This window comes from Clavelina lepadiformis, chromosome 6, assembly GCF_947623445.1.
Source record: "Clavelina lepadiformis chromosome 6, kaClaLepa1.1, whole genome shotgun sequence".
Lineage (NCBI taxonomy): Eukaryota > Metazoa > Chordata > Ascidiacea > Aplousobranchia > Clavelinidae > Clavelina > Clavelina lepadiformis.
Window position 1 is genome coordinate 13079093 of NC_135245.1, and position 15579 is coordinate 13094671.

Below are 15579 nucleotides of genomic sequence, written 5' to 3' on the forward strand. Positions count from 1 at the left end.
ATTAATATTATCTTTCGGGCAAGAAAAGGTTAAAGTATTCTAACCGCATGCAAAGACAGAGTTAGATAATAATTTAACAGGTAAATTAAGTAAAGACCTCATAAGTCAAAAAGGGGCTCTTCAACTTCGTTAAAGCTAAGGGGAACCATGATCCAGCTTAGCTAACTACACAAAATACACACTGAAAAGTTTAGTATCCTCCACGTTCCTCAATAATGTTGGAAGAATGTATGCGATTCAAAGCAATGCAGCCTTAGTGGCCAAGGGCCGCATGAGGACATGTGTTTATAACATCTTTATTATAATGAAAACCATACCAATGTTTATCTAAAAGTAAAACATTCTAATGGAAATATTAACACACACAAATGTCAACAGAAGGTAAGACGGTGATGCCTGATTTGATGCATGCCATACAAAATACAAACAAACCTTTATCAAAATATAATATTTAATAGTACTAAACGGAAAACAACATATGTACCACACCTCATCCAGGCATTTATAAAATCACATTATATCAGGCAATAACTTTCAAACATATTTGGGAAAGTATGATACTTGTTGATTTAAAAAACAATTCCGCAAAAACATTACTTGTATGAAGTTGTAACAATTGCAAAACCAACAACAATAAAATAAACTGTGCAGCATATTTCATGTGTACCTAAATCGTGAAAACAATAAAAAGAAACAACCCAAGAGAACGTTGGTGATTATTATTACCTACCAGCAAATGTAACAAGATTATCAAATACGTCACAAGTTGAGAAAATTATAAACCAAAACCTGCTCGTTTTTTTCTTGTGGAAATTGTTATTGGTGTTTGTAAACCTTGACCAGATATTCCTAGGCCTTCACCAGGATTCCACCCCATATTACATAACATTATGTGACCAACGTTGGAATTAGGAATAGGTGCATGTTTGAGCATAGATAAGGAATCTATTAACACAGAATGAAGAAAGTTTAGTTGTTAAAAGCAGTCTATACAAACTCCTAGCCAAAACCAACTAAAATTCTATATAGCTAATGCAGAACCAAATACAAAATATCATTATTTAATGTGTAAATTTAAAATAGGGTTTTAAAAAGAAGTTTCCTCACCTATTAAAGAATTCAGGTACACAAATAATAAAAAATTTATGAGCAAGCTAAATGCTTTTTTAAAAAACGCCATACCATAATCTACATCTTCAATTCTGCACCTCTTGCAGGCATTAAACCTAAAAAACAAATACGTATATGAGATTTGCAGCAGAGCATGATAATACAGTCAGAAAGGTGGAGCATATTGTATTACAGGTTAATCTACCAGGTAACCTACTAATTCATTTTTTAAGACGAATTAATAATGTTCACATTACCAAATTTTAATATAAAGTTAGAAGAATTTACTGCTTCATCATATCAATCGATAAAATCTTGGATCAATCTACTTGTAAATATTGTCTAAAGTCTAAAGAGTCTAAAAGATCACTAAGTTCATTATTAAAAAAAAAACTGAATAAACAAACAAGACATTTAAAAAGAAATGTAGATTATTATCAGTGGATTATCACCTGGCAGCATTACACAATCCTACATACAAGGTTATCTTTTAAACAACCATTGTGACTTTCTCAGTTGATAGACCAGTGAATAATTTTTCATTTAAATATAATGAAGAAACAACAAAAACAGGAGGAAATTCTTATTTCAGAATACCAACTTTTGTAAAGTTGTACTTGGCAGAACCAAGTTAAGCTCAATAGTTTAATCAATAAAATAGATACTACCTCAAAGGTTTAGTTTTAATTTATTAAAACAGTTCTATAACAATGGTAGGTAAGTATGTTATAGGTAGAATAAGCGACAATAAAACTGTAGCGGCCAGGGTGGTATGTTTAATACCATTACATCATTTCTTGCAAAAGTATTTTCCAGGTATTGATTGACATTTACAAAAATTTTTTTTGATAAATTGTCCATTGATATTTTAAAATTTTCTCTGAATAACTTTGTGTGGACACTCCTTTTAATATGTTCCCAGGTCGTTTTCCTGCATCTATGCTGATCAGAAGTCTTTATTGGAAATGCTGGCTACTTAATCTTTACACTAATTATTTATTTGTCTATGTTCTCAATGTGTCAGGTTTAGCTACATGTGTCTCACATTGCCAAAACATTGTTTCGCTTGCTGCACCTGCTACGACTTGCTGCGTTTTTCGTGTTGAACAATTTAACTCACTTTCACGATTTATCTCACACTTCTACCAGCGAGCAGAGAGTTAGCTGAATGAATCACCGAAATCAACAGATGAGTTGTCTAGGCTAGCCATGGTGATTGCAACTCAATAGACATCTTATTAGCAGTAGTATTACTTATGTTCTCGGTTATTCGTAATATTGAGCCTATAATAAAAACCTTTTCTTGTTAGAGTATTCTAAAAGTTTGCAACAATATAGTCAGATAATTCAATCGTTAAATTAAGTTAAGATACTCTCGTAAGTCAAAGGCAGTTCTTCAAAACAAGAAAAATACAAAAACTTGATTAACTTACTCTTTTCCATGTGTTTCTGTATTGCTTTTGTCGTTGATTTTCTGTAAATTAACATACATATATAAGTGGCTGTTTGCTGAGAAAGTTGCCAAAGCATGAAGGCAGGGGTGTGCAACCTTTATTACAGGAGAGCCAAATATAAAGAACTGGGTGAAACAGCGGGCCGCATGTTTATTTAACATATGCTTTCTAGTAGTTGCAGGCACAAAAAATAGTTTCTTTTTGTTATTGATCTTATGGTATTATTAGGGGTTATCCCCTTGTAGAAATAATAAATAAGTTAAGACGCATAAATTTCTGAAGAAAAGTGCTATTCAAATTTATTGCTACACTGACTTCAAACGAATTCAGTGAGAACTTTGCAGCTGGCTTCTTTTCCCGACAACTTTGTCCAAATTTGCTTTAAAGGAAGTGCTCGCAATTCGAAGTCCATTTTCCAAGTTTTCGTCTGTCAGAACCGATCGTTATGGGGATTTCATGACGCAATATCGTCATTGATTTTTCTCTCCCTGAAGGCAGACTTCAAGAGACCTACGAATCCAATGCCAGTTCCGGACATGGATCGAGCACCATCAGTTGCGATTCCGCATAAGCTAGACAAGTCCAGTCCAAACTTGTCAAAAACATTAATTACTTCAGTAAAGATATCAGCACCAGTTTTCATGACCTTTATTGACTGTAGTGACAGAAGTTCTTCCATTTCGTTTAACTCTTTGTCCTTTCCTTTTACAAATATGGCCAACTCTGCTTGTATCCTTCTGGTCCGTAGATTCATCGATCGCAAAACTCCATGAAACAAAGCTCTTCACCTTATCCCTGAGAGTGTCACTAATGTCACAGGCAAGATCATCATCGATACGCCTCGCTATCATCCACCGTGACAGACTTATTTTCTCGAACTCATTTTCATTTTAGGGCACATTTCTTCTGCGACATCGCTAAGACACTGCTTCATAAAATTACTGTCAAAATGTGGTTTCATAGTTTAAATTATTCTCTGTGTAATTAACTAACTACTGTACATCGGACTGCTTTTTCGCTATCGCTATGTATTTTTTGAAACAGCGAACGCAGGCTTTTTAATTTTTCCTGCAATTGCTTCGTATTCAGCTTTCTGTTATGTCCATCTAGCTTTCCATAAACACCTTCAGATTGCTTTGTTTCGTAGTGTCGCTTAGCGATGTATTTATTAGTAACATTAACAGTTTGATTGCAAATAAGATATAAAGGCCTTTATCTATATTTTCAATAAAGAAGTATTCAAAAGTCCATCTTGTCTGAAACATTCGCTTCTCTTCCTCTACCTTCCTCTTCTTTGCCTGAAAATTTACTACAGAATTTGCCAATACACAGTAATGAGTAAACTGAAAACCAGTTCACAGTAAATCAGTAATAAACTACAAGCAACTACAACAGGGGCGGGCAACATACGGCCCGCGACGGGATTTTGAGCGGCCCGCAGACAGTTTCCGGTCTTACATGATAATGTGGTCTGCGGCCATATTCTGCCGCAATTAGGGTTAGTTCGGATATCAATAATTTTTACTATCCGGATAACGGATATATCCGTATATTTGGAATTTATCTAACCGGTTAACCGGATAATAACTGCTAAGTGAGACAATCGATTTCACGAGGTTTGCATGAAAAATGGATTGTAAAATCATTACACAGTTTTATTGTAGATCTACGTACACGCGCAGTACAAGCGAATACGAGAAAAATCACGCAAATTTAATGTTCACTGCTTCTGCAACGCCTTCCTTCGCGCCACGCCAACGCAACGCCATCGTAGAAAGTAGCCCCAAACTGGATTATCACTTTTGAAACGTTTAAATTCCATCTCTTAAATTTAGTCACTTCAAACTAGGTTGTAGTCAAAGCTTTTCAACTGACACTTCACAGACTTTACCTTGCCATGAGAATGCAGTCTTCTATTAAAAGAATCATTCATTATGCTTTCTTTGTGACGTGATAGTAAATTTCACTCGTGCATTTTACGAGTACCGTAGTTGAAAGTATAAGACAATGGAAGTGTGAACAAAGGTTTAATTTCGCTCAGCGGGAGTCAGCCTCTACGTAACAAAGAATGTTCAAACTTACTAAAAAGTGTAAAACGCATTAGCAACGATACTCTTTTAGCCGGTTAACCGGCAGAATTATATCCGGATATCAGATAGAAAAAAAAACTGCGGTTAATCGGTTAACCGTTATCCGGATAATCCAACCCTAGCCGCAATCCCTGTATTGCGTCACTGAATAAGTCCAAGTTTGCCAACCTGAGAAAGATGGCCATGAATCTAATTGTTCTGTTCAGGTCTACATACATTTGTGAGCAAACACTTTCGACAATGAACATTAATAAGACAAAGCTGCGTTCCAATCTATTCAGGAATCCCGCCCGCCAAGTATTTCATTCTCTAATATCAGGCCCGCCGACCGAAGAAGTTGACCGCCCCTGAACTACAAGGTGCTTCAGTAAATTAGTGAAGACTATTACAAACTTAGTTTTATTCTAGACTAGATTTAGAAATGCTCATTGCTCAGCAATTCACAGCTCTGTGAACTGCGTTGTTCGCTTTGAACAAGCTAGCTGTTAGAGCATTGTTATGTCTTAGGCATAGAAATTGGACTCAGGTATTGCAATGCAAAGGAAATAAATTAAAAATTGCTTGCACATACCAGACTGAACTAAATTAAAAACTCGTTTCGTTGGCAGCATACCATTCAAATTTGGCACTTCTCTGCGGGTCGCAGGTTACACACCCCTGCATTAAAGTGTTAAACAAAATGTCACGGCACACAATGTAAGACACAAGAACATTCTCAATACCTTAATACAAAATAGGTAAACATTGGGAAACCAAAGTAATAACAACATTCACGTAAGCAATATTTACACAAAGGGTTTCAATTTGTGGCCTCCTCCAGACCGTGTTGGCTACAGGCATATATCATACTGCAGTAGCAAAATGCTCTTTTGACAACAACAGTAGCCTCCTAAGTGGCATCTTAAGAGCGTGACTTACTTTTCTTGCTTTTGAAACAACTTAAACCTTTATTAAAATTTTGAATGTCTTGGATTTTCTTTGATTTTGCATAACCATCCATTTATGTATTTCCAATCTACTTAGCTAGAGTGTGCATCACAGCCAGAAAGACTTTTTAACAACATGGTCATTAGATGTAAAATTTCCACTGAAGATTAAACATCACAAACAACGGACAGTGTATAACACCTTTCAATTAACTCTTGTAGGAGGGGGACAATGGTCCGAAAAAAACTGGTCCCAGGCCTTTTCCTGACCTAGTTTTTTGACATAAATAGAAAAACATGTGTAGTAACAATAAAAGTTGTGAGAAATTTGTTCAACTTTTTACACTTACTTCAAGAAGTTTTTATCAATTAAGATTTCCCTTTCGAATTTTGTATTCTATTTGGTTGTAACTTGCTCATAGTGCAAAATAAAGAATTCGAATATTTATAAATCCAACTATGATCATAAAATCAAAAGCAGCTAATAGGTATTATTACGCTATCTTTGCATCAAATAAGCAATTTAGTTTTGTTGCCACAACAATGAATGTGGATTAATCACTGATGAGTGTGAAGCTAAAACATGATTACTAATGTGTTATTACGTAAACCTGATGGCTAATGAGCTTGGCTGCTGCTCAATGAAGTCAATTGTTTGGTGAAAGCTTTTGGGTGCTTGTGTTCGCTAATGACAGGATCATTTTTAGTACAACAAGCTTAAGGTAAAAAAAAGATGCCACAAGTGGGGGTGGATCTAGAAAATTTTTCAACGGGGCGTTCTTTTTGACGCAGAAAAAGGGGGTTCCCTAAGAAACGGGCATTTTGCCAAGTTTATTTTGCCGCCAGTTTATTTGCTTTCATATCCCCAGCCATAGTAAATAGGTTAGTACGCTTTAAAATACGCTTTTTATGAAAAGACTAAATTGTTCTGAGCCAAGCTAACTCACACCCGTTTCCTTTAAGTACAGTGCTCGTTGGCCGCCAATACTTTTGAAAACCTAAATGCGTTCATTAATAATGTTTCGATAGTGTGTACCCGAAATTAATGAATTACCCGAAAAGCGACACAATTCAAACAATGCTTTAGTCGATATGTACGCATACGAGTGCAAGGCTATATCTGTATTGCGCCATAGCCTTTGATACAAGGTGTTTAACAAAACCAGGAAGTCATGTAACGTCATTGAACTTTGTATAACTCATTTGCAGAAAATAAAATGCAAGGAATAAATAATTCCACATATACTTTTGTAATGACATTTAATATTGACATTTGAGCAGTTTTTCTCTGTTTGGTTAGTCATTTTTTAGATTAATAATAATGACATGAGCAACAATGACACAAACTGTATATGTTGCCGCGCTCGATTATTTACTAAAACACTACTTGTTATGGTAAATAACACGCTTAAGACATGTTTTTTGCTAATGATTAATAAAATAAAACGATGACCGCTTTTGGTACCATTGAGCGAAATTTTCATTAGAGAAAAACAAATGAACTTTTGGGCAAGTATCCACCCCCACCACCTGTCAATCAATCGTGAGCAGCGGGCCCAGATATGCAGGTTAAGCAAATTACTCGGGCGCACGTAGTATTACAATTAAGGTGGCAATACAATGTAATTGTAATCAGTATGTATATAACATATACATATATACAACAAGTGCAGCAATAGATATATTAACTAAGAAAGAATGAAATGGGATAACCACAATGATTACTAACAGTCAGATAATCGTATGGCAAATTGTGACCTATTGACTATCGTATCCAGTTCTATTTCGTTTGTTTTCTTTTGCTTTTTATGACATGGTAAATTACCTACGATGCAAACCTTCATGCAGCACCATGTTGTCGCCCAAGTCACAAAGGTGTACACTGTGGAGCCTTCCAGTACTGCTATGCATTCATTGCATTGTGTTTATCGTTTTTCCTGAAAAATATTCCCTAAAGCGAAATGACGATGCAACGTCTGAAAGCTAACATGAGCCACTGACATGCTTTGTATGGGGAAACCAAAGCATTCCCACCAAAGCATTGTTAATAGTACCGATGCAATTTCAATTCATGTTGGACTGTGCCTAAACCAGATGTAAGTATTTAAAAGAGATAAAGAGAGAGAAATTGGGCAATGGGGAAAGAGAAAGGCGACAAACTAGGGAGAGAAGAAAAATGCTTGTCTTTTGTCATCAAAACGTTTCAGAAATGTGTTCTGTCATGTGTTAGGCTTGAAACGGAGTACTGGTTGTTTTTAACCAGCAAAACAAACTATGAGCTGTAGGAGCCAAATTTATTTCAAATGATGGTGTTGTAACATCTCAACACCAGGCTGATCTGACCCTGTGGTTGACAATAGACAACTTAACTTAGAGACTGCGAATGAAAATAAAGAAAAGCTATTCGAAATATCTAGGTTAAGCTCATCTTTGACTTGCTAGTGTGGCTACCACCTTAATTGAAATTTCTAATGCAGCCCTAGGTGCATTTTGAGTTTGACGCCAAATTTATATCAAATGCCGATGAAAAGAACCAAATTCATTGATATTCGCGCTACATCAGTATAGATTTGAACCTTTTACGTGTAGTACAATGCACACATGCCCAATCCTCAATTGGCTCACTGGCTCATTTCCTACCTACTGTATCACAAAAGTTATGTACGATACAAGTTTATGCTTGCATTTAAATGATCAAATGAAAATTTGTCACGTTTGTAAAAGACTGGTACTTTAAACTAACCTTGTGCTTGAATTTTCTTCTCCCTCTCCTAATGGACCGAGCAGCCATTCCAGGAAGTCTATTTATTCTAGCATGAAAACCTAAAAATTAAATAACAGGTAGTCTGCATAGCATTACTGCTTTCAAATCTAACCAATTTAAAGTTGAATTAAGTTAGAAGTTGAACTTACACAACTTTAATTTAACTCCAGGAAAATGTTAATTAATGCCGCAAAAATCTATTTAAACAAGTCTATGCAGATCCTGGTATTTAAACAACTCAAGTTGGCATTGAGTTGTTTAAATATTCAAATTGGGATGCAAACTCAATTTGAGTTTGCAACAACTCAAAGTGAGTACCAAAGAACAAGTAACGAAGATCCAATCTATGCACATTGCACAAATTAGAACTTGCTGGAAAACAACAAAAATTCAATTGAAAGTGAACGGTACTTCGTGAAATGGGTAAAAGTATAAATGCATTAAATCAGGGGTTCTTAAACTTAAAGAGATGAGTAACACAGGTTTGCAGTACAATACTTTATATAAAACGTATCCAAAAATATGAAATAACTTAACAGGTTCACCTGTATGTAAGCTACTTAAAACAATTAGGCATGATCTATTTATCTCAAATGATCTATTTGACCCCCCTACGGGACGCCCATGGTAGCTATGCAATATATAAAATTAGCTGGTCGAAGATTGTTCGATTGCAGCTAAACATAAGGTGATAGACAAAAAATCACTGCGTTTTTGGAATCAGCGCCCAGTAAATACCTCAAAACATTGTTTATGTCTACTGTATTTCTGCAAAATTTATGTAGACTGGTGTAAAGTTCTATGCTATATGGTAAACATTTTCTCTTACCATCAAAATATTGAATTGTATTTTGTGAAAAAAAATGAAATGATAGAAAACTTTACTTCTGAGGTTCTTTTTGTAATCAGCATAAAAAAAATTTTTGTAGACCAGTGATAATTACCATTTTTGCCACATATTTATACCAAAAATTGCTTAACAATTAAATATCATGAAAATACTTTTTCCAGTATACTGATTGCTATTCTCTGAGTTAAGGCCAACTTTTTTTTGGACTTCCCATCACTTTAAATGTCTTGCATGTCTTCAACTGACTGTGACATGGCCATGTAGAAACCTATCAGACGTTGGAGAGACAACGCTTGAAGGTTTACAACTGTGCTAAATTACAATATCACAAAAAGCAAAGTATTATAGATTAAATAAAAACAATAGGCCGCATTTTACCATATGCTTTTCTGATTAGTGGTTATCTCATTTCATTCAATTAACAAATACAGCTATTTCTGCCCTTGTACTTTTTACAACATTTTGGGACCGTGATCTTAATTATGATACTATGTGTGCCCGATAATTTGATTAACCTTCAAATCTCTCCCATTGCCCACGATTCATTGACAGGTGTGCAAAAGTACTTTCTACTGCAAACTTTGGCAAAAGGTGTACACAATAATGCTAAACATACACCATCAAAATAGTTCATTCCTGTGTTTATTGACTAGCTATTACCCAAAGAAAAAACAATACCTAGACATGTGTGCAGCCTATTGTTTTACTATATATCAATAATACATAGTAAATATATAATAATAATACTATATATATATGAATAATAGCTTTACAAAGAACTTTTTAATTGCGCTAACAATGGAAAGCAGCAATACACAAAATTTGGATGCCGTTCAGGTAGTTGGTAAGTAGCCGTCTTGTCTGTCAAATTATGCAAAACATTTGAAGAAAAACGTTGAAAAGGCTTAAATGCCAGGTATATTTGACAAGATATGGTGGTTTCAAAGTAAAAAATATATAATCTTGCTCAAAAGTATAAACAATTTTATTTTGTAAAAGCGATATTTCAGCCTATTTTGATTGGCGTGTGTCTGTTTAATCTCGCAGTACGGTTGTTTGTGATTATTGTGTGGAGTGTCTGTATGAATATGTTTCAATTGCGCCGAGCATTTTTAGTCATAAATGTGCAACATTCTAATATGGGTAAGAGCATAAAAAGACAGGTATTTTAGTTTCACTGGATGGTCATATAATGCATATTTGAAAAATATTGTTGTACAAATTTTCTTAACAAATAAGGGTATGATTTACTATATAGGCTACTCAAAATTTTTCAAGTTTTCTCTTAGAAGCCTATATACACTTTTTGTACTTCAAGTCTACGGTAAGTGTAGCAATCTTTGCGATTACGTTTTTTACATCATTTGGATATAAGATGACGAGTTACTTCGTAAACAAAAAACTTATACGCTCTGATTTATGTATGGGGTAAATTACATGATGTCATGATGGAGCGCGATGCCACCCCGCACGCCTAGTTATTTTGCTAAGCTGGCACCAATGATTCCAGTATGTTCTATAAGTATGTAATTTTGACTACTCTTATTTAAATTTAAAAAAACCTTCCGGCATTAACAGCTGCAAAGGGTCTCCTTTTAGAGTCTTGTTAATATAAGCAAGCAATAATGGAACAAAAGTAAATTCAGTATTTATAAATATATACATTTTTATCAATAATAAAAATTACTGCGCTTAGCTGATTCCGAAAGTTCAGGAAGGGCATTGTTTATAATGTTCTTTAACTTTGAATCTTCATCATTTTTTTCATCATCCCACCATGGAATGATAGCTGGTATTCCCGAAACAGATCCTCCAGGTTCATTATAAAAGTCAGTCATCTCATCATCTCCATCCTGGCGCATAAAATGGCAAGTTTCAAAATTTCTACATAACATGCATAACACGATTTGTGCATAACTGACCGACTAACGATTATAAGTATAAGTGACAAGTTTTTTAAATCATGAGGATGTGAGTTATAAGATGTATTTGTATACAATGCTTTGCACATACCGGTATATGCTTTTTGGATGAAACATTAGCAAAAAATTATTGTTTTACAGCAAATATGAATGTAACCAGCCAGTAAAACCAATCTATTTTCAACATAACCACAGTACTTGCCAACAAAGTCTCTGGAAAATTATCAAGAAATAGTAGAAGTTTATAGATCTGCCAACTGGTGTATTTACTGTAACATTAAATATACATATTTTGCTTACAATGGCATTCTCAATACCTATTAGAATATACAGAAACAACAGCAACAAAATACAGTAGACAACGCTACTGTAATAACTTGGTCATATTACATTTTTCGTAAAAGCAATGTGGTACCCATTACACAGAATTATGCAAACATAATGCAGACATTTTATACACATACGCATGATGTATATACAATGTCTACATTACAAAAGTACGTAGCAGTTTCTACTTTGGGGAATTTTAAAACAATGGGACTGGGAACACCATACGTTTGCTGAAAGATTTTTCTGGATCTACCATTGTAAGCGAACGTGGTGTAATACAAATGGTGGCTGTAATACTGTTCTTTGTGCTCACAGTGTAGCTGCAACAAATCAGTTAACGATTTAACAATAATGATTATTTTCTACATAACCATTCACGAATTTTTATGAAATAATAAACTAGCGTAATCGTCACCTAAGGCAGGGTTGAAATACTGTAGCATTTTTATGCCAGTTAGATGGCGGTCATGGTCTGCGTACCAGAGTGGTTAACTTAATAAAACAAAACCTAAACATTGCAATAGAAGATATCTCGGACAGCGTTTAAGTGGTCATGATACGAGGGTCTACTGTATTAACAGACTAAATCAAACCTGTGCTTCAGCATCTTCATTAGAGTCGTCACTTGCGCTAATGCCACTTTCAAATTCCGGTCTATTTTTGACGCTTTTCATTCCTGGATGGTTGCAGTAATCTAATTCCATAACAGTCACTTGTTTGTTCAAACATATCCTATCTTTAGTAGGCATGCAGATTTGTGTTTCCGTCTCCATTCGTTTAATCTTTTTTCGCCTGTGTTTTCGTATAACAGGCAACACAAAGCCACTTTCAGTGTCTGATCCTGTTAAGTTTAACTCAATTGATTTTGGAATATCAGTTTTATATGAGACATCTTCTGCAATGCTGTTGTTGATGTGTTTTTCCTGAGTTTGTGTAATCCCACATAGTGGTCTTCTTTTTCGTATACGACGTCTTCGAGAAAAAATCAATTGAGAATCGTGAATTTCTTTTTTTAATTCTGACTCCTCTAAGGCTGATGTCAGGTCATGCACTAATTCATCCATTGCAGTGCCAGCTTATTTGCCACACCTACAGAAAACATTAACACACTTTATTATTCCTTAGTTGGAAGAAGTACCTTATGGCCACATCACCCGGTTTGTATTTCATGGCAGCTGCACACTGTAGATAAATTTCAAGCAAACTTTCTGCACACTTCACTAAATGGTGACCTAAGTGTAAAATACGAGTTCACTTTTGCAGTGCCCATTACAGCGATACGCCTCAACGCTTTACGTAAAACAGAAAGTAAGGAACATATTGGTAGCAGGGAAAACGTCTGCAGCAAACTTTACAAAAAGTTTCGAATCATCGAAGTGTGACGAATGAGCACTGCTGGCTTCATATACTCAGACATAACGATAGGCCAAATTTCCATTAGCAGTTTTCTCGTGACGTCACCAATTGGATCTTGCTGATTTTCAGTAGCACCTTGTAATTGGTGGCGTCATGTACTGTTGCTAATTAGCAGTTTGATGAGGAGGGGCGTTGTCATAAACACGGCTGTTATTGTTGTACTGCAACTATTTTCAAAAAAACCTGCTGTTTACTGTTTAGTAAATAAAAAGCTGCTTTTAATGACGTAATTAACAGCAGACTGTTATTTCTTGAGTAGCACCCTGCTGTTATTGGTTGCAGCTGAAAACTGGACAGCTTAGTGTTTGTTTATAATTATTATATCAAGAGTGTTCAAGAGTATCAAGACATGAACATAAGTTACGCTTTTCTCACACTTACAACCAGTTTTTGAATGTATGCGTTTAAATATACGAAATATTAACAGTACAATATAATATTCTTTTCTAAAAGTCAGTGTGGTGACATTCCTTGGTCTTCCTTTACTGCCTCGCGCGTAATCACACCGCTTTAATTGGTTCTTATTTGGTTTTCATCTATACAACGTTATTCAGTAGGCGCGTAGTGTCGGCGGGTGGGCTGCTTTTTAATGCAAAGAGTTTATCTATATAAGCGTTATATAGTAGGCTATACAGTCACGTCTTATGTAACTAATTAGCCTATGTTTTATTTTAGGACTTTATTTTACTTTTGATTTTATATATATGATTTCCAAGGTCATGACCATTTATTAAAACAGAATATGACGAGCTGGTCATGGACAAGCTTTTACTTCGACCGAAAGATCTCACGGTTAGCCCGGATACCGTCGACGGTCGAATACTACACTGCTACACTGGAAGAGCTACGACCTAAACGTCCGCTATAAACAAAACAAGAGTTGTCCGAAGCTGTCTTTCGCCCAAAGTTTTCTCCTACGTAGAAGGAGGTGATAGCTACGAGAGTATTGTAACTCTTTTCAAAGGGTTGCACATCCGACTAGGAAATAATGTCTACGCAAGGCATCTACTGGTCATTTGGTAGCAAAACCACAGGGAAATGTCCTGGAGTACCTTCGTGCTTTTACGGTACTCAATAAGGATTGTACTTTTGAAGCAGTCACAGCGAGTAAGTTCCGCGACGAACTCAGGACTCTTTAATAGGGTGAGTTCTTCGTTCGTACGTCAACGCCTGTTGGAGATAGATGATGTCGACCTACAACGACCGGACGATTTAACCGACAACTTAGAGCGAGCTCAATTGAAATCGAGCTCAATGGGCGCTGGTAGTAACGGCCCTCGCCTGGTAGCTTCGGCCCGATCAACGTGGCTCGCTGTGACAACTAGAGAAAGTACACTAAAAACTGGAGGATCATTAGCTGTCGCTACGAAAGTGCGTAAATTGAGGACTCAGAAGACTTGCTTCTACTGTGAAGGTTCGTTCATAGTCGTAATCATTGTCCCGCCTGTGATCGATAATTTCACAATTGCGGAAAAATAGGCCATTTTTAAATGTCTGCCGCAGTAATCGCTCTTTCCTAAAAACTTCTTCAGCGGCCTGTTGTGAGGAATCAAGTGAATTATCAGAACGGTATTCTGCCATCGCCGCTAAAACATCTGGGACCATATTTCTTGCGGGGGCTCCCGGCTGCTTCCGGCGTACAGTCGTCAACGCTATCGTTAAAAGTCGACCCGTTAAACATTGTTGCACTCTGGCGCTTCCGAAAATTTTATCGATAGCTCTGTACTAAATGATGCCGTTATGCTTAGCTTTATTTAACGTAAATCATTCATCTGAAATAATAGAATAATAGTAAAGCAATAATAATAGAAAAGCAACACAACCTCACAGCTCAAAAGATGTTCGTTTTGTGACAATACAAACCGTGACGTAGTCGTAGTCTACGAGTGAGAATTGCCCGAAGCAGAAACAAAACACAAGAAGTAATTAAGATAAAACGAGGCAAGTTAACAAGGAATTTTCATTACATTTTCACCTGGCCTATAATAAATTTGGTCTAATGACAGAGGTTGTTATAATGCACTTGGTATTATACATTAGCTTGGGCTTGCGATAAGCACGTACTCAAAATAACACATAATGAACGCGTATCGTACACGTACTGAAAGGTAACACAAATTAGTCTACGTACGAAATATTTCACTGTTCGCCATAACGAGCTGGAGGTACCCCTTGGTTGGTTCGGCTTGATCGGCGAAGATTTCTTTCTGTCGGCATGTTCTGTATTTCTGGTTCGTCCATGACAGGAGCATCGTTTTGAACTTCATTGTTTGGTGAAGGGTTGCTTATAAATTCTTCTGTAACGGGTATTTCATCGCTGTTTGGCGCTTCTTGAGGGCATGGTGAGAGGTCGTTCAAAGACACTGTAGATTCCTTGCCGTCGGACACGTGCATACGTGGGATTTGTATCTATCAATTCAACTTCGTCTACCAAGGGATCGTATTTACTGTTGCGTACAATACGTCGAAGGTACACTTTATTGGGAGCGATCAGCCATGTTGGTATTGAAGGTCCCGAGGTAGAGCGTCGGTCAAAGGAGAAAAATCTTTGGTGAGGTGTCACGTTTGATGCCGTGCAGAGCAGCGACCTTATGGAATGCAAGGCTTCATGTAACACTAGCTCCCACTGGGATAATGGAAGTTTCCTTGACTTGAGTATTAGCGTAACTGTTTTCCAGATGATACCGTTGTATCTCTCCACTTGGGAATTTCCAGTG

At 36.1% G+C, this 15579-nt stretch overlaps 1 protein-coding gene across 1 annotated transcript; it reads right to left on the reverse strand.

Annotated features, from left to right (window-relative positions):
- Nucleotides 1–280: 280 nt before the first annotated feature.
- LOC143462074 (G patch domain-containing protein 2-like) lies at nt 281–12555 on the reverse strand. The gene is made up of 6 exons (XM_076960105.1): nt 12040–12555; nt 10882–11047; nt 8324–8403; nt 2544–2584; nt 1183–1226; nt 281–945 (listed from the first exon to the last, which is right to left on the reverse strand). The coding sequence occupies exons 1-6, from the start codon at nt 12508–12510 to the stop codon at nt 776–778; spliced, it is 972 nt and encodes a 323-aa protein (XP_076816220.1). The 5' UTR covers nt 12511–12555; the 3' UTR covers nt 281–775.
- Between the last annotated feature and the right edge of the window lie 3024 nt (nt 12556–15579).